Below are 25,152 nucleotides of genomic sequence, written 5' to 3'. Positions count from 1 at the left end.
CAATGTTGTTTCCAAGTTAACTTCTGATCAACAATAACGCCCAAGTATTTATATGATTCTACTTTTTCAGTGCTTTGATTTGCAATGTTCCTGCTCACATTCTTTTGACTTTGTTGTCCAGTTTTACCCATAAATGCTATTACCTTGGTTTTACTCAAATTCATTTTTAAGCCATTACTTGTAGCATACTTATCTAATGTATTTAACTTCCACTTTAGACTCCTGGTGAACAATCAATAATAGGAGGTTGTTTACGTATCCTAACCATCTGACTTTTATAGCACCAATTTTCACATCATCCGCTAAAATCACATTAAATACCACAGTTAAATCTGATAAATACAAGTTAAAAAGGGTTGCTGCTAGATTACATCCCTGCTTGACTCCTCAACTCGTAGACATTACACTTGAGATCTTACGCTCACCATCTAGTCTTACTCGCAGACGTAGTAGTATATAAAAGACGTATCATAGTTAATAACCCTAACGGTATACCCCATTGTCTTAATTTATCCCACAATTTATCTCGTAAAAAAGTATGAAAAGCAGAACTAAAATCAATAAAAGCACCATAAACTGCTAGCTTTCTTCTATTCCATGCATATTCGACTGCTGATACTAATATCACAATACTATATATAGTCGCAGATTTTGCGCAAAAACCAGATCGGAGGGAGTATCTGTTTATCTGCGATCCACTGGTTCAAGTCTCTAAGTAAAACTTTAGCAAACATTTTCGCGGGAATGTCTACCATCGCTAGCATTCTATAGTGATTGGGATCTTTCCAACAGCTTTCCAAATTGAGCTTTCTTGCCAAGATTTAGGTACTTTCATATGTTTACCAATCCAGACAAAAAGTATATGCAGAGTTTGAGCCCACTTTACAGCTGATAATTTCAATAAGGGATTGCATGTGCCATCAGGGCCTGTCGCACGCGATGATGGCAAAGTGAGTATCATTGTGTTAATTTCAACTACCAATATGGTACATTCCCACGTTGATTCGACTACCTCTATCGGTACATCAGGTGGATCATAAGCAGCCAGTGTTTTAGTAAATTGTCCAGTGATAGAATCCACTTCTATTCCCACATTCTTCAACTCTCTCAGCTCATTTTCGCTTTCATTCATGCCTTCAACTTCTATTGTACTATCGTTCCCTGTGTTATTCATGAATATTGTCTTTCCATTAATTTACTCTCCCAGTAGCTTTTCTTCAACCTGCAAGGCGAGTAATTTGTCTTGCATATCGATAGTGGGACTCATTTGGTCATTAGAGTTCATCATCCGCATATCAATATCAGTGCCATTAGACTCACCACATCTGAAAGCATCTTGTGAACTTATTTCTACTGCTTCTAGTACTCTAGCGTGCACATCTATCTTCTCAGACTGAGAAGTGCATGGTGATGGTCTAGCTGAGAGGAAGAAATGAAGGGTACTTAGTGACAAGTAGCAGACCACAACAAAGCAAAGGCTCATAGACCAAGAGGCAAAGAGGATGGTCAATGAGTGTCTTCATCCTTCACTGTTCCACCCTTGGCTGGACGACCCTAGGGAGTACAGAAGGGATGACATACACTCTCGTCATCTGATCGCCTAGTCCATCAGTGGTTAGTCTCTCTGATATTGCCCTTGGTGTTGCTGGGTTGTGGCAATTTCATCCTGATTAGTGTTTGTAAAGGAGCCTCTTGTGGCATTCAGCTGGAGATAGGGCAGGAAGTGATTTCACTGATCCAAGATGACCACCAGAAGTGATGTCAACAATCCAAGATGGTCACTGGTTGTGATGCCACCAATCCAAGGTAGCTGCTGGAAGTGAAGTTCCAGACAGAAAGTGAAGTCAAAAACCAGAAGGGATGACACACGCTCTCATCACCTGATTGCCTAGTCCATCAGTGGTTTGTGTCTCTGATATTGTTCCTGGTGTTTCTGTTATGAGGCGATTTCTTCCTGATTGCTGTTCCCAGTAGAGCTTCTTGTGGCTGCAGATGGGGTTATGTGCGAATGTGGGTTGTAATTAAATGTTCTCAAGTATTACTTAAGTAAGGACATCCTGATTTACTTAATTTGTACAAGTACCACTAAGATCAAAACCTTCTCTCAAATGAGCAGGAGGTTAACCTTCTTTGACCACTTTTAAAGGCTCTGAGTGAACCAGTAAACAATATTTCTCTCAATTAAGATCAGGCCAATGTCAAAAGAGTAATAATATTGAAACCACAGGTCAAAGGAAACGTCAAGGGAGAATAAAAACAATCAAACAAGGTAATTCAAGAGAAGGATCAATCCTGGGCTGGTTTAGAACGCCAATAGCCACCCAAAACTATACAATTGGAAGGGAAATGGTAGTGAGTTACTAAGATTGGGAAGAAGAAGACATACGGTCACCCACTCCCTCGATACACTGGGAGAGTGCAATCTTGCAGCAGTCAGTTATGCAGCAGATTCTCTGCAAACATATGCCAGAGGTCCCACCTCAAGAGCTGGTAATACATGCAAGGGAGTACCTAGGATCAGGTAATATACATCGAAGAAGATACCAGAAGGAAGGCTTTAGGTTTGGGTGCTAGCCTAAAGAATCTAAGAGGAAGACAAATGTCTGCAAGAAAGGTGAAAGTATTGTCTTCCTGAATAGGACCTTGAATGAGGGGAAGAAATAGCCATTACCGTCAAGAGTATTTTGATGAGAGAACCAAAGGTTGAAACATGAGGAAATTAAAGGTCATGGAGATACCCAAGAGAAGTCTGAGAGAACCAGAGGTCCTGGAGAAACCTATTTAGGAGCTTAAGAGAATAAGACGTCATTGAGAGGTCTAAAAGTATGTGTGTAGAGAACAACATGGTGCGCTGCCCCAAGATGCAACTGCCCAGGAAGGCAACTGATGGTCGAGTTTTTGAATAGGGAAGGAATTTATATGATATGTTTATGAACACTTTTGTAGTTCAGTTTAGAGAACTCTTGTGTTGCAGCTTAGGGTTAGCCTGGAAAGTAAAGGACTTCAACATATTGGTTTGGAACTTTTATTTGAGCCATCACTGCCAAACATTTCTTTTAGAATTTGGCAAGCCTGGAGGGACAGAGACTCTTAAGAGTAGGGTTAAGGCTTATGTTAAAGGATATCAGAACATAATGCAAGTGAGTGCAGGCTACCCCACCCTTTGACACAATTAGGAACAACAGTTTGACAGACGTATTGATTTTGTAAAACAAGAATGTATTCATAGTATAACAAAAACACCAAATTTAAAAACACATGAATCAAAGTCTAACAGTATTTCCGATGCATTCAACACAGCAAGGTTGAAGATGCAGCAATGTGGTGAGGTTAGTTGGAGTGACTTAGTGTGTTCTTCTTATCAATACACTTATATAAATTGACACATTTTGTGTTTCCAGCTCGGGGGATATTCTGAGGAAAGTTTCAGTTTTAATGTATTTGTTATCCTCTGTGCTTTCCTCAGGACTGTTTAGCTAAACGCGATGTGTTCCCAGACTGAACTTCTTGTTGGAGACAGAGGAAGTGTTAATTAAATAAAAACACAGATAAAAAGGTGTTGGAATGGAGTGTGCTTGTCGGGGCAATCTAAACAATTAGATGCGGTACCATGTACTCTTGTAACTCAGGTTCACTACCTACCTTACGGTAATTCTTTATGTCTTGGGCAGTTTTCTTAGTGGAACTGTGTTTAAGGCATTAAAGAACTGAAAATTATCTGTTTGCGCGGTAACTCGGAATGCTGGACGGTGTTTTGCGGTGTTCATCTAGTTATACGAGCTGTCGCAAGATTTAGGGATTCACCTGAAAAATGAAAAATGCCTGTCAACATTGCTGTGTGGGCTCTATAGTGTATTCACTTTCCTATTGAGGTAGCCTCTGGGGGGTTTGGCCACTTGCGTGGTGCGCATTCAAAAACTTGGACAGAAATGGCCACTGTATATTTCATAATTGTTTTAAGTCAGACCCTGTTAATTTAAGTCAACTAGAATTGGGTATGTGGCGCTGTATATGTGCTTTGTCTGGGTGGCACTCTATGTGAGGAGAGCTGCCCCGTGACTATGTGTCCCGGAGTACTGGGACGCTGAGTTAGTGCACGCATTGATAGGTGGTTATTAAGCAACGTCTACTATGTGTCAGAGCTATATTAGTTCTCATGAGGATAGCTCAGGTGCAAAGTGCTTGCCTTGGAAGCAAGACGACATGGAGCAACACAGGTTCAATCCCCGGGTCCGTGCTTAGAAACCTCTGGGTATTAAGCGCATTATAAATAACCTATCATATCATATCATATCATATATCATATCATTTGGAAAGCAATTACTGTTGAATTAGGTGAATTACAAGGAGGGTAGTGCCGTATGTGCGCTGCCCAGGGCCTTGTCCGCTTGACTCTCTGTAAATGGAGAGCCACCTGTGGGTGTGTGTCCCAGAGTCTTTGGGATGGTAAGCTGCTGCTCGCATTAGTGAATAGTTGCTAAGCAACATGGATGCCGAATCGCGTAGCATTACAGATAATAATGCAAAGGCGGTCGGTGTATGGGAGCTGACTTATCCGTGTATATGAGTTGTAGATGCGAGATAATGCGGCGTGTAAAAGCAGATGTACTTACTTATTTGCCTCAAGAAGCCGACCATCTGATTGATGTCAAAATCTTGCTCGGTCTGCTTTGCGCATGGGCAGCAGGGCAGAGGGGGCTCATCTGTAATAGGGTGAATGTCATAGGCTGCTAAGAGTCTATTGTGTTGTGCTGGTGTTGCTAGGTGACACAGGATGCTGCAAGTATGGCAGGCAAGTACCGTAAATGCTGCAGGGGTCTGTAAATTTGGTGCGATTACAGAGTCTCAATGAAAGGGAAAATAAAAGGAAAAAGACTATTGTATATCTTGATCCCGACATCTGGGATAGTGGTTAAACGAACAGCCTGTGCAATATGGACGTCTGGCCATGGAAACCCAGAACGAGGTGGGCTAAGGATAGCGGGTCAAAATTAGCATTGGCAGCTGGAATGGAAGTGGCACTCTACTGATATTATTAGCGTGGGATGGAGCTCAGTTCATTGTAAGTGTATGTTTTGGGTGCAAACACAGAGTAAGCATCTCCATTCACCAATGTGATTGGTCCAGGCTAAAACTAGTGGGCTGAGATTAGTTGGAGGAGGCTGGGATGGCAGTATCAGTGTGCTCATATTGCTGGCGAGGGATGAAGCTCGGTATAGAGCAAGTGCATGTGTAGGGTAGAAATGGAGGAAGCATTTCCATTAACCATTAGATGTACAGGCCATGTATGTATAAAGGATATTGTCATACTTGGTGTAACCTGTACTGTCAACAAGACTTGGAGAGTGAATATGTGCTTGCCCACTTAATGAGTATGCTCTTTGTTCCATCGGGCCATATCCAAAAAGGCTGATGCTGATCAGGTGTCATCTCAAGGGAGGTAAATTGGACCCAATATATAAACATTGGACCTAGCGTGGATGTTAGTTGAAGGATAGGTTCCATTTAATTGCCACATTGAGTCCTTTCTTTACAGAGTCTAGGCGATAAATCAATTTTTGGTCTGTTTTTCTAAGTGCTAGATCATGGTCGCCTCCTCTAGGTGGGTTTGCTACTGTCTGGATGATAAACCAGAACATGCCTGTGTGTTTATGGTTCTTCGCTTTGAAGTATGCCATCATGGCCTCGTCGGCTATTTGATTTTTTAGGCAGGATCTGTGTTGACAGATTTGCTGTCTTATTTCTCTTTCATTTGCCGACATATATCAGACCGCAGGGGCATTTGATTCTGTATATGGTCCACTTGCTTTGGGAATTGGTGAAAGCCTTGTATTTCCATTGAAGTCCGTAGAGGTCTATCTCTTTGAGGTCTCTGGTCAATCCGCCTACGGAACATTTTCCACACTTGAAATGTCCTACTACCGGGGGTAAGTTCCAGAGATTAAGCTGTGAGTCCTTCTTGGCTCGTGGTGTTTCATATGTATGGACCAGGCGATCTTTAAGGTTCTTGCTACGCTTGAATGCAAACCTAGGTTTGGCAGGTTGAAAGGTGTCGGTTTTGAGGATGTCCCACTGATGGAAGATGGTCCTTCTTAGATGGTTACTTAACGGTGAGAAGGTCGTCACACATGTCATTTTTTGGTCTCGAGGTTGTTTAGAGAGACATGTTTGTCTGTTAGTATTGCGGGCTGTCTTGCGTACCTAATTGTGCCAAAGAGTGGGGAAGCCTGCACTCACTTGCATTTTGTTCTGATAGACTAGTCCCTCACGAGTCAGCCCCACCCTCCCCCCCGACAACAAAAAAGAGGGTCCTTACCCATAGCTTTACCTAAATCTTATGTTAAAGGATTTCATCATTCTGAGATGAAGGGAGAATCACACTAAGTTAGCCATATCTTTGATGGTAGTTTATTAAGAACATTTTCCCAAAACCAATAGGCTTTCATTCAACCTTAAACCTTATACTGACAGCCTTAACATTATGTTAACATATTTATTTATTTTATTGTATATAGTTCTTTAAGAACTTTTACAATGTCATTAGTTTACATTAAACCAATTACTCACCACAACTAACACATAAATAAATATTCATTGAACAGTTTAAAACCATTTAAACAATTTAAAATGATCTAAAACAAAACACATAATAAACACGTAGTAAACACTTGCATACATTGCAATAAATACATTCATAGGGTTCAGGAAACAAATCCATTTTCTGTCAATTCATATCAGTTTCGGTCATATCAAACTGCTGTCGTATCAGTTAACTTTAGTTGTACAGTTTTCGAAACCCAATGAAAGTGCTAAATGCGTTACAGCTGATTGTGTGTTGGAGCAGTAAATCCAAAATTCATTTGTCTTAATGGTCTCATACTCATGTATCAAGTTAGACCCTACACACGGACAATCGGTAAGCAGGTTACCTGGCCACCTTCTGATCTCGGGCCCAGGTCCCCTCCCCCCGCCAGCTGCACACCTGCACTGCCTGCCTGGAAACCCTCGCTCTTGGGGACTGTTTCTGTATCCCTACAGTCCCACTACCAGAACTTGACACCTGATGTCTGCACTTACCCTTGCACTTGCCACCTGCTGGCCGTACTTTTACTTATTGTTTATTATTCTTTTATCCCATGCACTGCGCTGGTCCCCTGCCCTTTATCCCCACACTTTCCCACTTCCCCCTTCCCATGCACTTGAGCGATCTGAATGAAATCTGGCCTAGTAGGATGGTTGCCTGTCTTCCCTCTGTTCCCCCTCCCGTGCCTCGTCATGCATTGAAACACTTGTGTATAGGCGCGTTATTAATGCCATATCATATCAGGTGTTTCGCAGTTTCCTTGTTACCTGGAATTTTGCAGATTCTTCAATACCTAGCCTCTTTTGGTAGATTCCATTAAGCGCCACATATAGAGTGCACAGGGAGTTGATTTCTGCGCATCAATAAACAGAATTTCCGGATCGGGTCAGGGCAAAGCAGTAAGTATCTTTGGGGTTTCAAGTAATCAAGTAAGTATGTATCAAGTGGCACACGTTTGGTTATCCGTGCTACCCTGAAAGCTGTCCATAGTTATGAATCCAATTCCATTACTTTAGTCTCCGTGACAAAGCCCCCTTTAAAACCAGAAACTAATTTCATCATTCAATTTAATAGGTGGCAAGTTTCCTTAAATAGGTTCACAAAGAGGTCCCCCCAGCCCCCTGTTTATCCTTACCATAAGACTCTCCCAATTTTACAAAAAGTGGGCATACTCGGGATAACTGTGCCTTCAAGAACAGCACAACCCTGCGTATCACCAATCTTGCTTGCAAGGAAACCAGCCCTAATTCCAGGTGCACGTATTCAATAGGTTAACATGTTCATGTTGCACATGGTGTCGTTGATGGACATGTCCACACAGCACAGGATTGACATTGCTATGGCTGATGTTGGCAATGGCTGGGAATCTGACACATTTTAAAATAATTGTGTCCTTGTCAAAGAAAACCTTTGCAGAGTCACCACAAAGCTTGAGGAGTGAGCTGCTAGTAGGATATGTATTGAAGGGTTGGTGAGATGTGTGCATTTTATGTATCTTTTATAGTTGGTCATGAATGGGCATAGTTAGAGTAATTTATTTTTGCTTCAAATGTGGCAGATTTTTTAACATTCTAAGCATACAACCTGGACCTCTGCTTTTCTTTTCCAGATTGCAAGTAAGAACTATGCAGCATACCTTTGTTTCAGCTGGACTGGAAGAGAGTCGTGGGTGGGATTCCACATATAAATGTGGGTGCCTCTGAGCAACTGTGCGCACAGCAGGTGCCTAACAAAACATCAATAAATAAATAAATAACAGGGACTGAACCCTCTCTATGGTGAAGATGAATAGAAAAGAGAATTATGCAAACTGCCCTCTCTCATGAGATCCTTCTCTTCTGTTCATCTAAGCCTCAGTTTAGCCTCAGAAAATGTGAATGTCAGCGTGTGAATTGCATGGGAGGACAGATGGAATACAGCTTGGGATTTTTTAGAGGTGTGCAGTTGCAAGGCAGTATTTGATATGAATATATGAATATTACTCCTACGTATGTAGCAGCATACACAGGCCTCCAAATAAGGTATACACTGGGCCTGTTTACGCACCAAATTCTTGTAAATACGACAGCTTTATTATTTTCCTGTGTACATTTATGCACAAGTTTAGAGCAGAGGGCAGTGCAAAGGTCAGGTTACTTGACTTGACTTCTTTTGATTTTTATCTACATGGATGTAATTGTAAGCCATGAAGAAAAGCCTGTTAAATAGAATTCAATTCTCTGAAGCCTTTCAAAAAAAGAAATTGGACACTGCGATAAAAGGAATGGTTTCTTTTCATTCAGCTTTTGCTCTGTTGGGTTGTTTGTAGATAGATGCTCATGAAACAAACAGAAGCACTGTGCATATTTATTTTCCCATCATTTTAGGATTGTATACTTAATAAGATGGAAAACTAAGTTGCAATTGAGAATTAATCTTTTGTAACAAATTATGTTTTTTTTTCTAGTAAAAGATAATCAGTATTGCAGTTATTTTCCAGAGTTCCTGTGCTGTGTGCATAATCATGAGGAGGCAGATCATTTTTACACTTATAATTTAATGTACACTCTTAAAAATAGAGTGTAAAATGATGAGTATGCACTTTCTGGTTTACATCTATTCAGCCTTGCAGTCAATGGGGTAAATTACTATAAATGGTCCGTGGCCGCAGAGTCTTTGCTCAAGGGTGTGTGATTGTCATTACACTAATCACAGGTGTTATAGCCTCTCAAATCTTCAACACTACAATTAAAACATCCAAAACCTGACTCTCCAGGAAGTGCAAGTGCTGTTCAAAAACAAACAAATGAAAATTACATTTGCAATTGAAATAGAAACTCAGCAAAACCTGTCCTTGTGATAATCCAGATAGGTATTTAACTTCATATAGCGCTTCATACATGGTTCGTCCAACATCTAGGCACTGTTATTATTATACCTCAGTCGACACTCAGTTTACCTGCCTCTCAATGATGTTAGCTAATAAGATAGCTCAGCTGGTTGAGCGAGCGTTGCTGCGATTTGTGCGTGATCTGTAGGTTGCAGGTTCGAATCCCGGCAAGGCCAATTCAGGCTTTCATCCTTTTCGAGGTCGATAAAGGAGTACCAACTTCGGTTTGGTGATAATTGTGATAAATATGTTCTAAGTACAGCGCTTTGCCAAAAGCGCTATATGAATAGCCATTTGACCATGAGATTAGGCATAGAATTGTGCATGGAGTCCTTGCCTCTCTGCACTGTTGTATAATAACATTGGCATACCATTAGGTATTAACAGCTCCAGGAAATGAGGACTTTCATTAAACATAAAATGACAATTCTGCTATCGAACCTCAAAACACACAATACAATGCATGTTTGCTTTTATGTAATTGGCTAGGTTTTTGTGTTTTCAAAATTTAAATATATACAGGAGAGATCACTAGAGATATAATGAAAGGTGTATTCTGTCACAATGCAGAAAGCTGCTGCTTGGTAATGATTTCCATGCAGTTTTTGCACACTTTGGCTGGATGTCACATACATTTTACACTCTTGCAAAGGAGAAAAGTAATTTTTACTCTCTTGAAATCACATTTACTCTAAAAGTTTAAAAATAAGGAGTAAAACACTCCCACCTCAAAATCTAATCTGGACCACTGAACATACAAAGGGTTGTGTGAGATAATACATCAAGTATACTGTACTACATGACAGGTCACCAAACTTACATAGCAGCATTTTACAACACATTTCCATGTTTTCTTAAAATCCTGAGGCCTGTTCTCCACAAAAATGCATTTCCATACTGAGGTCTGTTTTAATGGAATGTGACATTGCTGTCGACTTTCATTTTGGTTATACCCAAATAACACCATGAGGCTTGTTTCAATCTTCTATGCAAGCATTACCACTAGTAAACACATTTGATGCTGCTATTAGTCACACTTCTGCCTCCTGCGGCTTGCTCTGAAAACTGCGTCCATTAACCCATCAGTACCCAGATATGTCCTGATTTTACTATTCAGTGTCAAGTTCTGCCCCATTTGCCCTTCAGTGACAATTTCGGACCTAGTGCCAATCTCTGAGCAATGCAGCGGGCACTATTTCCTTACAATAGCCCCCTATTAACCCTCTGCAGCCACTCCTCCACCTATGCTGCATACCACACATTCATATATACACACACAAATATGCAAGCAGGCGAACACCTTTTTCATTTCTATACTTCTCACAAGCCTCCGCCCCAACTATACCAGTACGTTTGCCTTCTTCTGTAGCTGCACACAGGAGTCAAGAGAAGCTGGGGGACTCCATCCTTGGGCAGTACTGAACTACTAGCCCTTGCCCAGGAGTGGCGTCACCCAGCAATTGTTTCCTCCCTTCAGCCCTCCCTCTCCCTACTTGTAAATCAGGCCAGGAGCTCATCGCCAAATTGACAGAGGTATGGACAGCCAGAGCCGAAGACCTTCAATGGATCCTTGTAAACAGAGCCTCATGGTGCATAATGATTATAGTAAAGTCAGGGATGTCACTGGCCCTCATTACGACCCTGGCGGAGGACCATGGTGCAATTTGCACCATGGTCCATGGCGCTAAGCTGCCAACTCCGCCATGGTGGTTGGCGGACTTACCGCCCCATTCCGACCTTGGCGGGGCGGTAAGTCCCCAATCCCCATTTACCCTTCCCCATTCCCATTTTTGCCCCATAGGGTATAATGGGAGTGGGGAAGGCGTTAATTACGCCACCGTAAATTACGGTGGCGTAATTAACAACAAGTCCCGTAGCGCCATGGATTTTTCCGCCTGCAAAAAGCAGGCGTAAAAATCACCATGGCGCTACGGGAACTCGTAGTCTGGCGGAAAGGTACGCCATGCTTTACGCCGGCGTAAACCCCTTTCCGCCAGGGTCGTAATGAGGGCCACTGTCTTTGAAGCTCTGGTCTCCTTGAAGTTCTGCATAGTTCTTAAAATGCGTCAGGGTGAGGGCTGTTTTGCAATGGCCCTGGCCCATGGACAGTACTGTTCAGGATGCCAGGCAGCCACATGTCTTTGCCACTCTATTTACATTATCCTGAGTGCGCCCAAAAGACACTTTGCGCGTAATACAAATGGATTTAACAGTGTATCGAGACCCGGTGGGTCTCGAAAAGGAGGGCAGCATCTTGTTGCCTACATTAGCAGCCTATGCCGTATTTTTGTTGACCCTGGATACAGGGAAACCATCCAGTGTTAATTGGTATGATTTCCTTAACCAAGCACGGGATATTAAAGTGGAATTTAGCTGAACGCTTCCCTAGATTGACCTAGATTGACAGGTGGTGATTTGTAAAATTCATAAATTGCAGTGTCACAAAAGTTTCAATTATCAGTTTCATTCACTTTCACAAGACACATACAACAATCGGTGTAGACTCCTACTTGCCCTCAATTCAAATTAACTATATACATGAAAAAAATGAGAATTACAGAAACAATACAATTACCAGGATGAGTAATCTGTATTTCTGGCACTGCGGTTGTTTTCGGTGTTCGAACTAAAGGGGGCAGCTCATTTGAAACTGAAATAAAACAATTTTAGTTACAATGATGACAGTCCATGGAGGGATTCACTGTTCTTGTAAACCAACTGCTTTATTCTCAAGAACGTAGCCGGCAATGATGGGTGGGAGTCACAGTGAAGGCTCTGCCAAGCAAGCGATGTTAAAGCGTGATTTTGGTTAAAGAATTACCATAATTCAACAAATCACTTACGTAAAAGAATTCGTACGAAAAAAATATAAGAATGGTAGAAAGGAACTGGTACCATTAAACAACTTCTCAAAAAACATGTGATGTGAGGAAGCAACACTAACAAAGTTTTAAAGGGCAAATACTCATTTAACCATCTGATGCCTAAGCTTCAACACTTAAGCAAAATACACTGAATGAGGGTGGAGGGGGGCATTATCGATTGCTATTGGCTCTTTTGCCCAAGTTGATGGCCCGAGTGAAGTGAGAAGCTTAATGCGGGCCCTGGGCTATTACCAGGTAATAATGCCACTTTGGGCCCCCTGCTCACTGTGCTCAGAGAGGCACAGCTTCACCTCACTGATGAGGCCCAACAAGGCTGAAACATGTGTATGGGGTTGCTGTTGGTACTCCAGTTCAGAGAGGAATTGCCATAGCATTTCGGTGCTGGACTGCCCATGTGGGTGGGACAAAGACTGATATGAAAATGGATATTTCCCATCTGTGAAAGGTACAGTGAGCAAAAAGCAGATGGCTGCGAACTCTCATAGTGGTTAATAACCACTGAACAGGTTATCATGCCGTGTTCTTTCGAGAGAGGGGCGCCTGCTACCTTTTTTGTCACTTTGGAGGTGTGTATAGCCGTTAGCATCCCAGGCAAGCAAGCAGAGTTTCTAGAAGCTGATATTTAAAGGACATTCAGCTTTTCACAGAGAGAGCACATAGAGTTCTCTTACAAAACAAAAATGGTTGCCTTGGAAATAGAAACAGAGTCCCTTTTCTATAGCAATGACAGTAGCAGTGACCAATGGAAGAAGAGGTAATGGATGGCCCGAGATGTGAGGGCGGGGGGTTATTAAGAGCATATTTGGGGGATGGGGGCTTGGAGGCAGCGGGCCAATGTAGCGAGAATTAATGGAGGCCTATCAGAGAGAAGACCGAGGGCTCCAATCAACACAGGCTATACCATATGGTAAAAGCCTGCATTCCCAGCCTCATCCTTCCCAGCGTGTTGACCAACAATGTACCCACTGAGCAAGAACAACATAATGAGAATCTGCTTGGCAATTGAATTTTGTGGCTGGAGTAAACACTGTTCACCAATGAGAGCAAAGCATAGGCACTATGACCACTGCTTCTAGAGTGGATTTACTCGAGAACAAAGAAGTAATAATACAAGTATGTTATATGTGCATTTAAATAGGGCTACAAAAGCAATACTCGCAAATTAACAATGTTATTAGATCATGGATGAATCCAACTAGACAATGTAAACAGGTTCAACAATAGGATGCCTTTGAAGACAATGATGCTAGATAACACTAAATCGCTTGAAACAAACACTTCAGTGTTAGGACAGCGTTTCGTGAATTTAATAAATGCAAATAAAAATGTATATTTATTGTTGACGAAATGCTGAGTAATAACAAGAGAGCAAGACTTAGGTCTCCCATTTGGTGCCCGAGCATAAGGTCTCAGCGAAAAAACAATGGTAAAAGGGCACATGTTGGGGGACCACTAAAGCAGTTCTATCAAAAAGAGCAATGGAAGACAAAAACAGAGCAGATGGGTGCTAGAAACAGCTGCTGATAGAGCAAGTTTGATTCAACCAAGGAAAAGAAATGCCTTTAGCCTACGAAGCCTACGAAGAGCATGACACTGAAAGACGAACAGGCTCACTGCCGATTTCCAAGGTGCTGTATGCTGATTAACAGTGCTGCGAATGATAAAAACAATAAAAGAGGGAGCTCTGTGAACCACGTGGATCTGGTCCAGCAAAATATTTGAAACTATTTGGCAGGCATTATGATTATTATTGAGTTTTTGTACATAGTAGTCTCAAAGCACATAGCCTTGTCCAAAGCAATATGATTTTACTCCTGCCCAGGGACTGTACTAACCTTAGCCTGCTGGAAGTGATTGATCAGAAGATAGTATGACATAGAGGAGAAGATATAAAAGCTTTGTAGTGGGGGAGAAGTTGACGGGCAATGAAGGCAAATAAAAGAGAAAGAAGAGTTGTATTGAGAGATTATTACAAATTAGAGCAATGAGTGAAGATAATAGTCAGAAAAGGGTAATTAGGATGGGTAAGAAGTATGAAAACAGTAAGCGATTTCTGAATATCATAGCCGGCTGAGGCATGAGTACGCAATTAATTCAATAACATCAAAGCATATATGGAGGATAAATGGATTGGAAAACAATAAAAAAGATATCAAAGCATTTCCAATATGTACCAGTTTCTGGCAAACAGTAAAGGACACTCGGGAAACGTGTACATATAAAATTGGATCCCATGGGCTATTACAAGAGAACAAGTACTGGGTAATAACTTTAGAATGAAAGCTCAAGGGCAAATCGATTGACTATTGCACATTTCCTTAAATGCTAAAGAGAACACAATGGGCAATGGTGGGTTAGTGCGGAGGTGACAGAGCCAAGTGATTCAAAACAAGCTAAGCTTCAAGCAGAATATTCAATAATGTACGTTCATCTTCAGTGCACAAATGAAAAAACTGATCTGAGTAGACCTGCCACTCTGCACTCCTGCTTAAAGCCGAGGACTGTGATCGAGTCGGATCTAATGCTGCACATGAATGATAGGTCAGCATGCAGCAGAGCAAAGCAGTAGAAAGTTTATACCATCTTTCAAAAGAGTGCTTGATAAGTATGTGTGCTGAAGTAAGCAATAATGCTTGTGAAATGTTAGTGCATCCCTTTTGAATGAAGGGACACAATAATTCTGAGGAATCCACTTTACCCAGTGTAGATTCAGGATGTTCAGATGAGGTGTAAATACTGGCTCTGAGAGGTTCTTGGGTCGTTTGATGCTTTGCTGTAAGGTGGAAAAAGGAACTGTAAAATAATGGTCTACTTCACAGAATATTTAAGGAACCAAATCTTCTTGCATTTTGAATTGGCCAAAACAATTACATGTATGTTGTGCCATTTTCCCACTTGCTAAAAAGTAAATATTTTAAATGGATTATGCTCTAAATAAAATCTTATTTTTTTGTATCAGAAATGCTGCAAAATAAATGTGATGCATTTTTTCTCAGTCGAAAATATAGAATAATGGTGCAAATATCGAAAAACATGTACCCATTTCTGGGGACTTCATTTCCTAAAATTTTAAAATGAGTCTCCTTTTAGATGGCTATGATTCTTACATTTTTAGAATCTCTTCAGTATTAAAAAAAGGATTTGTACTTAAAATCGGCTTTTACAATATAACGTAAACGTTTATTTGATTGATTCTTGGGATATGTAAATTATGCATCACATATACATATAGATGAATTTGTATCAATGCAAAGAAGGTACAAATTCTGTTTTGTGTATTGATGTATGATTTCATTGAATCAATACAATTGATGTAATTGTATGATTTGAATTAATGCCACAGAGCCATCCAGTAGTCATCACTGGAAGTTCACCTCCAGTTCAGAGCCACAAGAGCAATGCACTGCGGATATGCAAACTAGCCCAAATGCAAGCCCTTAGTGCCAGAAAATAGTCTGTGTGTGTATTTATGCAAGACACACACAGACACACGGGCACACCCAGACACACACATATAGATGCTCAATAGAGTTTTATGCAGAAGCAAGGCACAGCAATGGGACCAAAATATGCCCCCTGAATGTGATCCTGTTAAGTGATTAAGGCAAAAGTAAGTTCAGATTGAAACTAATGAAAATTGAACATGATAAGTTGTCTTTCAGAGGATAATTAATGCCCTGATGTACCATGGAAAGGCAATCAATTTGAACTTTTGGAATGTGTTAAGCATCTTAACATTAACAACTGCATCTTAAAATATTGTTAGAAATTAGCAAAACATCATTACTTTTGACGACTATAAAATGTACAGTTTTGGATACTCTACTGCACTGCTTGGTATTTAGAACATTACACTTCTGTCAACAGTGCTCTCACTACAAATCCTCATACAGGCCTGCCTATTTTTCATGGATGTCATCTTCCCGGCGGGATGCCTGTTTGCATGCACTTCTCCTTTTTGTTACCTGTGGGTCTTGCAACCCAAGCTCCTTTTTACATGGTTACCAACTTAGACCAATGAGCCTCAAATATGGGGTTCACTGTCCTCTTTTTACTCCAATAATTCCACATTCTATTCAGTCTACTTATAATTTGTCCAGTAAGACTTTTGTGAGATATCTTATAGTAGTCCACAGTACATATTGCACAAGCTCATCAATATTCTGCCCTCATAATTCATTGAAATGGCACAACATTGATTACAAAAATACATGAGTTACTTCCCTGCAATTCATTTTGTTCTATAAGTAATGTAGTGGTTACTGTTAGCTTCTACTGAGTAGTTGCCAATGCCTTACAAAAGCTCTGTAGTGAGAGCAAAACATGCGTGGGAAAATTAGCTTAATAAGATAAAAAAAAATTCTTGTTCAAGCACCAAAGTGTATACTCCCTTTCTTTAAGTATTTTACAGATGCTCACAATAAAATGCCACCCACTCCAGATATTTTCTCATTAGAAATGCAGACAAATATATAGTTTGTTTGTTAAGTCAAAAATGATCAACACAGTCCACAGCTGACAAAGGATTTGGAGCAGTTTCAAAAATCTACCAACATAAAAAGAGTTTGTTGTAACAACTACACATTCATTTCAGTTTGTGTATTTGATGCAAGCAAGTTGCTCCTGTTTATTCACACATCGCTCATAACACACTCATGTAAAAATAAAACAAGAGTGACACAATGAAACTAGCTTTTTGGTGTTTCTCACATCCAGTTTACCGTGCTGTTCTGGAAATTGTACAGAACAGAACTTTCAACAATGCTTTCAATTATCAAGAATAATTCATAAGAATCTTTATGAGGGTGAGCAAGTTGAAATATTATTAATGTGCACAGATGCCTGTATTTAGGTTAGGCATGTAATATTGATCTCAGGTAATCACCAGTGCTTAAATATGGAAACATTCTGTCCACAGGATAACATAAGCTCCATTTATGTTCAAAGTAACAAATGTTGGACCATAAACAGTTAGTTGAAGACATATTATGCATCCTGTGTTTTTGGGGGGAGGAGGTTTCTGAATTATTGTATATAGACAGCATACGGTTGGTTCAATCTTAAACTTGTTAGTATATGTACTTGTATGTATAAAGATTTTTTCCTTGATGATTTCAACATCTGAGTAGCTATTATACAGGTTGGTGGTCAGTCTCTTTGAATGGAGAGCTAAGAGTCTCACCAATCACGATTTCACATATATGGTACAGTCGTCACTAATTGTTGCTTGATCCACTTTGGCAGTACGTTTCAATTTTTTGTGAAAAGAATATCAAAGAAAACTACCAAATACTTCAGTGGCACTAAGATTGAATTCCTGGACATAACATTTCTGGTTTTGGACCAGGGGTTACTCACACAAACATACAAAAAGCCCACAAGATGCCAACTCGGTATTACACGCCTCTAGTTGTTACAGGATTACAGGCATTAAAAACATAGTGAACAGTGTTTTATACGAGCATGCAGAAATTGCAACAGTCAAGTAGCCTTTAAAAACAAATGCACATTGCTTGCACAGCGATTTTTGAAACGGGACGAAAGCCGACAAAGTTTGGAATAAGCACAGACAGCGACACACCAACTAACGAGACCAATGATCCTCCTAAGATCAAACAGACATCATCATCTAATACCAACATTAGATTTGTGACAAGATATAATTCTGACAGTTTTAAAATCCAAAGGATCCTTAAGAAACATTGGCATCTACTTCTCATGGATGAGGATATTAAAGCGCATTTGAACACTTACCCACCATTGTCATTCGGCACCCTACTGTCCCTACTCAGCCCCTCCTTCATGCCATTGAATTATAGCTCCAATGTAGATTAGCTTATCAAGGCCAGGTTTGTTGGTTTCTCCAAGTGTGGGACTTGTTCAATGTGTACTTATGCTATGAATGCACAGAATGTTCAGTTCAAAATATGCAATAAATTAATTATTGGTGACCATATCAACTGCCATACAAAGTATGCAATCTATGCAACTGTATTGTTGGAAGCACAATCAGGGAACTTCAAGTTAGAATCTGAGAACATTTGAGTATGTTAGGGTTCCAAGACCCTAGATTTCCTTTGGCAACTCATTGGCAACAAGATCATCAGCAGAGTGACAAGAATGATAGCAGATTCATTGGACTTCAGACAGTCTCATGCGGCATCAGAGGCGGTAATTGAAGTTGAGGCAACAAGAAGCAAGATTTATCTGTTGTTTCAGATGTCTGACCAAAGGATTGAACTCAGATCATGAATTTAATGTTTTTGTTTAATATGGAATCCTAACAATCAAGAGGGGGTGAAATGCTAGGGCATGAAGTCACCCTCATAGATTAGTATGTGATCTGTTCTCCTTTTTAAATATTTTTTAAAAATATATTTCCCCTAAAAGACAATTTTTACAATGTCTTCAGACCTCAGGGGCCCAAGCCAGCAGTCGGTATCACTATTTCAGAAATTCTGTCTTAAACATAGGAATCATACATATCCAACATTGGTTCGATTGTGAGATCCATTCACAACAGAAAGATCCATCTCAATACATGAATGTTTTCTCCTCTGAATGGGTTTTGCATCTTTCATTAGTTCAGGCTTTTTATGTAGATCACTAAAGACATTCAGTATTCATCCTAACTATTTCGCACACTATACATGTCAAGCAGTGACCCAGATGGCACGGTGCATGCACCACCCATTATTGGTAATGACTTTTCTCTAACTCAAGAACAATAGCCATATTGCAAATGCACGCAAACAGTTTCCTGGTTTTTATCACAAGTAATGGTGCCCAGTGCATGGAGTTGGCAGTCTAACAGGACGCTGATCGGAGCCGAAAGGCTGTTTTTTCATCCAGGCCAAAGCCAGGAGGAGGACAGATGTCTGCCCCCGCCCCCTTTCCTTTAAGGTAAGATCACAACAGATGGTGTCTCAATTAGCCCATAAAATGTTACAGAACAATGAATAATGACACGCATATCTCTGCAGTTACTTTTTGTGGCATAACTTTAAGTGGATGCTTGATTAATCACTGGATACAGTTTCATAAAATACCACACACTGACATGCATAGTTCCTTGCTGAAAATCTCACTAATGATAAAGAACATTATAAATAATCAACTGTGATACAAGTATTCAACATCCATACACACCAGTGTTGGTAAATGGACTTGGCCAGTTGCACCTTACCAATGTGATCAGCGCAGTGCTCATTTTCGAATATCAGTAGTTATCTGTATCAGAAGAATAATGTAGTTCAAGCTTGGAATTTTTTAGCATCCCTAGACAGGAGGGGGAAAAGCTTTTCGGACCGTAGGAATCTACAGGCTGGCCATTTTGGCTGGGTACCAACCATTAGACGGAGCCCCTGAGGGAGAACACCCAGCAGTAGTGAGGTTGATGCAGGGCGTAAAAGTGAGTATACCCCCTATACCGAGATACGCGCAGCTATGGGACATTGATGCAGTATTACGACTGTTTACGAGCTGGCCGCATAACAGGGATTTTTCAGACCAACAGCTTTCTGGGAAGCTAGCAATGTTGTTGTGTCTGGTGTCCTGTAGAAGAGTGTCTGATGTGAAGGCGCTCGAGATAGACAGGAAGACTTTCTGTCCGGATGGGGTGACCTTCTCCATTGCGAGAAGGACTAAGTGTCACTCCTCGGTAGTATCATATCCTCATTTCCTAGGCCAGCCTAAACTGTGCGTGGCCAATTGTATCAAGGTATATGAGGAGAGGACAGCCGAAGGGAGGCCTTCCGGTGTTTCTCAGCTACTCATTATGTGTAGAAAACCATTTAAAGCGGTAGCAGCAGCGACTATAGCCCGTTGGGTGCGATAAATAATGTCCCTAGATGGCATAGATGTGACACAATTCGGAGTGCATTCAATTAGAAGTGCCATGGCGCTTAAAGATTTTAGAGTCGGAGCGAGCCTTCAGGACATCCTGAAAGCAGCGGATTGGTCCAGCAACGCCACCTTTAAGACCTCTTACTTTAAGCCAATGGCAAGTGTGGCAGCAGTGGTGGTAGATAGTTTTGAACAAGCATATTGCTCGCCTGCGGTCTTTACATAGAATGAAGATTACCCCTGCGGTAGAGCTGGGAGTCTTGATACTATTAAAGACCCGGAGGCGAGCATTATCCCACCCAGAGATGCAGGGCATAAATGAGTGGGGTATATGATAATGCCTGTCCTCTGTTTATGATTTATTGTGTCGTATGACCCTCCCTAACGTATGTCTTCTCTAACAGGGGATGACCAGAAGACTGGCTGAGGACCTGAGAGTGGAGAAATCGATGTTATCACAGTTGATGTCGCCAGCGTTGGCCATGTGAGGACCCCTGATCAGAGGGAACCGGGGCGGCACAACCTAGGACGGCATGTTGGTTTCTGTTTGGAGTGCGTTACTTGTTACCAAATGTTTGTTGGAAGGTATCAAGGAAGAGGAAAGGACATAGGCAGGAAGTGGCTCATGATACTGGATATAGACATGGGACCAGCAGAGACACTGGGATTCTTTGGATGGGAATTTTTTTAATTTGTTTTTCTGTTTGAAGTAAAAAAAAAAAAATGGAAATGTTATTCAAAGTGAAGGTTTAAATCTGCTGCAAGAGTAGAATTAAAGGAGGTTCAAGCATAATGCTCACCGCTGTGTCTTTAAAAGAATCACGACTCTAGATCCACATAATGATACATCATTCAAGATTTGTGGAGTATAGCATTGTTATGTATTTATGTTTACAGGCCATCATCTTTATTTTCAAAATATGTGAAAGAAAAATTAGCTGAAAACTTGTCGATGAAAGTATGCCACGCCAAGCACATTCACATAATGTTAATGAAAATTATGTATTTACTCAAATCAATATTTCCAGATACATCCACAGTTTTCGCTCACACTCATTGATCCATCTTCAGCATGTATGAGGGCCAGCTTTGTGAGGCTAACCAAACCCATCTTTTGCTCTATGGGCACTCCAGTGCATTATCTCCGTGAGGTAAATTAGTCATTTGAAGCACCTGCAATATCATCACAGTCTGGGGATGAGAGAAAGCAGTGTTTGTCAATGGCGATGACAACTTGTTTAAATGGTTTAATGCTCCTGTCAATTATAGTTTTTGCCCCATCAGCTTTTTGTTAACATCTTCCATTAGGATGGAGCCCCAAACATAGACTTGTTAGTGCTGCAGATCAACTAGCACATTGTATGGAATGTTCAGCCATTTGTTTTATAATGTAGGTGGTCTTGTATAGCACCCATCTGCCTATTGGTGGCCTAGCTGCGCTTGGCTATGTAAGTTAAAAGGGGGTTGGAGCTCAGTGTGACAGTTGGAAAGGCAGATGCAAATCGTGTGGTGTTGAGTGCCAATGTGCTTTCTATGGGTTTGTCAGAGAACATTGGGAGTTTCTTATCCATAGGGAAGTGCCCAAGAGCTGATAGACTACAGTGCTTTGGGTCTGGGTAGCCACAGATGTGAACAGTGCGACACAGCTAAAGGCTATAGCTTAGTCTTGGTTGGTGTGCTAACGTCTAGGCCTGTGGTGGTGCACTGGGAGGGTGTAAGAGTAAGAGTAAGGTGGTAGGAGATCTTAGAGGAAGAGATGGTTAGTCAGGGGAACAGGAAGTAGGCCTTAAAAGGCAAAACAGCCTGCAACATTGCACTTCCATCACTGGCCTCTTGCAGAGAGGTCTCATTTGACTAGCTCACACTAGCCATCAATACCTTTCTCTCTCTCTCTCTCTCTCTCTCTCTCTCTCTCTCTATCTGTCTCATCGATACATTGTATTTCATGTGCATATGTGCAACAAAACAAGCATCTGTGAGTTGGCAGATGAAGGGGGGGAGGGGCAGTCTGTAAACTTCATTAGCACCCTGGGAGGGGGTGTTGGCCAATCATAAGGAGGCTTGAACGCGGGCTGTACTGTATGGTAAAAAGAAACATACCTTTATTTCGCGGCCCAGTGCCGAGCAGTGATGGAGTCATTGGAAGTCTGTTTTCAGGCTGAGGACCTAACAGTTTGCAACACTGAAAACGTACTTTGCTGCCAAACAGCACTCCACGGAGCTGGACCTAGAGATAACGGGATGTTTCTTTTTTTTTCTTACTTTCGGAAAGAAAAAAAAAGACACCATTAGCACCCATGTAGAGGACAACACAAAGTCACTATGCCCCTCTGCGGTGGACCGACCCTGTCAGTCACGGCACCACTGCCCTCGTTAAGGGACCTTTGTCCGAGAACATATCGCCTCAGTCAAATACCATCAGCTACAGCTAAGCGGTATAGGGGGCAAGAACCATCGAGGTTCAGAGAAAGTGCTACTTGAAATCTGAGGCCGTAGTCACCCATTTTGCCTTGCCTTAGCATGGTGGTTGGCAGGCTGCGAGATGCCACAAAACTAATTCTACCATGCTCAGGTTCTGTGCTCAATAAACTGCTGGGAATTTTACCAGTCAGGGAAGGGCCCATCTTGGGCAGGGCAATAAGGCATTTGCCAGACATTCATCAGGCATTGGTCGAGGCAGGGACCAGAATCCCTGCTCATTTCACCCAGAGGTCTACCCTGCTGTCTCCCTCAAGCTCAAAACTCTTCTCACACAGTCAAAAATGAAATTCACCCTCCACCACCACCAACAGACACATTTGGCAGGATGTGCAAGATATCATTGAGCATTTTAGAACATTGTACAATGTAAATGGTTGAAACCAGTTTACAATCCCACAAACTTACAATAGAAGCACAGTTTAGGAAGAAGTGATGAAAGTAAACTACAGTACGTGTAAGTTGGAATCATCAACAACAATATTTTTAGTATTGATCCCTACAAGTTCGTGGATCAAACTGAAAAGCACCCCACCATAAAGGTAAATAAAGAAACTTTTAGAAATCCTGCTGCCTGTCTTGTGTGTCAACCCAATGAAAAACAAACTGTTCCGGCAAAAATATTGCGACTGTTCATTGAGCCCAGCTACATCCTTCGCTCTATGTCAGCAATCTGATACTATTATAAAGTGCAGAGTATATCATTTTTTCTCTCACTTTCTCTATTGCCATGGACTGAGTGCAACAGATGTGACAGAGTTCAGAATAGGTTAAAACATATTAACCATGCTCAGCACAGACCCCATTCACTCAGGTGGTAATATCTTGGATTGCGTTTCAGCTAGGAACATTCAGGTGGATATTACCAATACCAGGACCTGCGTATGGTCAGATCATTTGTTTAAAGTTTTTAAAACGTATAAAACTTTTAAGACAGATAGCTCATTTTAACTTTTTAGGATTACACTCGTAGTATTAGTTCATGTCAAAGGAGAATGTTTAGCATTTAAAATCTTCAGGTATTTCCTTCCTTTTCACCTAAGATTGCTAAACATTCAGCAATCTTAAAATTGATGCATCCAAAAGTAATTCATAACTGTTCAAAATCTTTCCCCAAACCACTCAGTGTTAATTAGCTCTGTATCAGGCACAACGCGGAAGAAGAGCTTGCAGCGGGTTGTGAAAAAAATAGGGCATTCCAATAAAAGATGACGACTTGTTTCAATATCTTTGGAGCAATGCCTACATAGGCTCAAGGACCACTCAATTCCCATTCTCGCACCTTTTACTTCCCTAGTAGAGATTACGTTCAATTTAAAACGTAGTATGGCAGAGCGATGATTTCTTGATGGGTGCTGTTCAGGCAAAAGGGCGTATCATTAAATGCTCTGATTTCGTATTTGAAGTGATATACCAGAGCTGACTCTCGATTCTTTATCCAGTCAAGCTCAAACATAATTTTCTTTTTGTAAATGTGATCCGCTAACAGTTTATCTAGGTTCAAATCATAAGCTGCCAGAAAATGTATATCTGAGTGGAATCATTCTGTCAACAGTCTCGAAGAGTTACAAAAAAAGAACTGTTTCGTAACTCTGCTAATATACTATTCAATGGGGGAAGCAGGAGATCCCTGAGCAATTTCAATGTCTTCCAGTCTGCCCGTGGTTGCGGTGAGATTAAATCCACCACGTGTCTGATTACCGCTAATGGCGCCCCTCTTGGAAGGTGAATCAAACTTTTCCGTATTAATGACTGTATTTTTCCCCAACTATCTGGCAAAAGACCTAATTCCACTCCGTACAAGAGACGTGGGACCACTTTTTGGTGATAGTATTTAATCATCAGGATTGGTGAAAATCTACCAAACTTTCTATCAAACACTAAAGTTTCAGAGGTATTCAGTATGGATTTCTTCGCCATCCGGTTATAATTGTCCCGTTTTGTTGTTCTTGAATTCATTTCCACCCCTACATTTTTGAAAGATTGCACTATTTCCAATCGTTCTTTTGTTATAGACCACTTGAATTTAGAATTACTTTTCTTTCCATTATTTAGCACTAGAATTTTAGATTTTTTGACATTTAATTGCAGATCTAGTGCGGTAAAGTATTCATTGGTCACTGTAAGGGCCCTTTGGAGGTGTATGGGGGTCTGATTGAACAAGACGATATCATCGGCATACACCAAGTAATCCATTGATAAGCTCCCCAGCCTTGGAGGGAAGTTTCTTGTGGTCTTTCACAAGTCGCAGGTACACAAGCTATTTACAAAAGGTGCCAATATGCATCCCTGCCGTAGCCCACATCGGCTAGGCACCCATCTTGTATAGTTTTCCTTTTGATCCAAGTGCACACGCACCATACTGTCTGTGTGTAAAGCCATCAAGATGTCCACCAAGGCCACCAGGCATTTCATCTCTCTGAGCTTTTCCCACAGGCGTTTTCAGTTCACCCGGCCAAAGGCCTGTGAGATATCCATGAAGGCACAGTAAA

The 25,152-nt window shown here is 41.1% G+C and overlaps 1 protein-coding gene across 1 annotated transcript in view; it reads right to left on the bottom strand.

Annotated features, from left to right (window-relative positions):
- Positions 1–25,152, bottom strand: part of ABI3BP (ABI family member 3 binding protein) — a 1,926,231-nt gene that overhangs the window by 892,285 nt on the left and 1,008,794 nt on the right. The window contains exons 15-16 of the mRNA XM_069637268.1: positions 15,036–15,110; positions 12,028–12,102 (exon numbers count right to left, since the gene is read on the bottom strand). Coding sequence (XP_069493369.1) covers positions 12,028–12,102; positions 15,036–15,110 — 150 coding nt within the window. The remainder of the gene's footprint in view (positions 1–12,027; positions 12,103–15,035; positions 15,111–25,152) is intronic.

Source organism: Ambystoma mexicanum, chromosome 7p (assembly GCF_040938575.1).
Source record: "Ambystoma mexicanum isolate Mex_15411 chromosome 7p, UKY_AmexF1_1, whole genome shotgun sequence".
NCBI classification, from domain to species: domain Eukaryota; kingdom Metazoa; phylum Chordata; class Amphibia; order Caudata; family Ambystomatidae; genus Ambystoma; species Ambystoma mexicanum.
The sequence above is the reverse complement of the archived record's forward strand: the minus strand, read 5'-3'. Positions and strand labels throughout refer to the sequence as shown.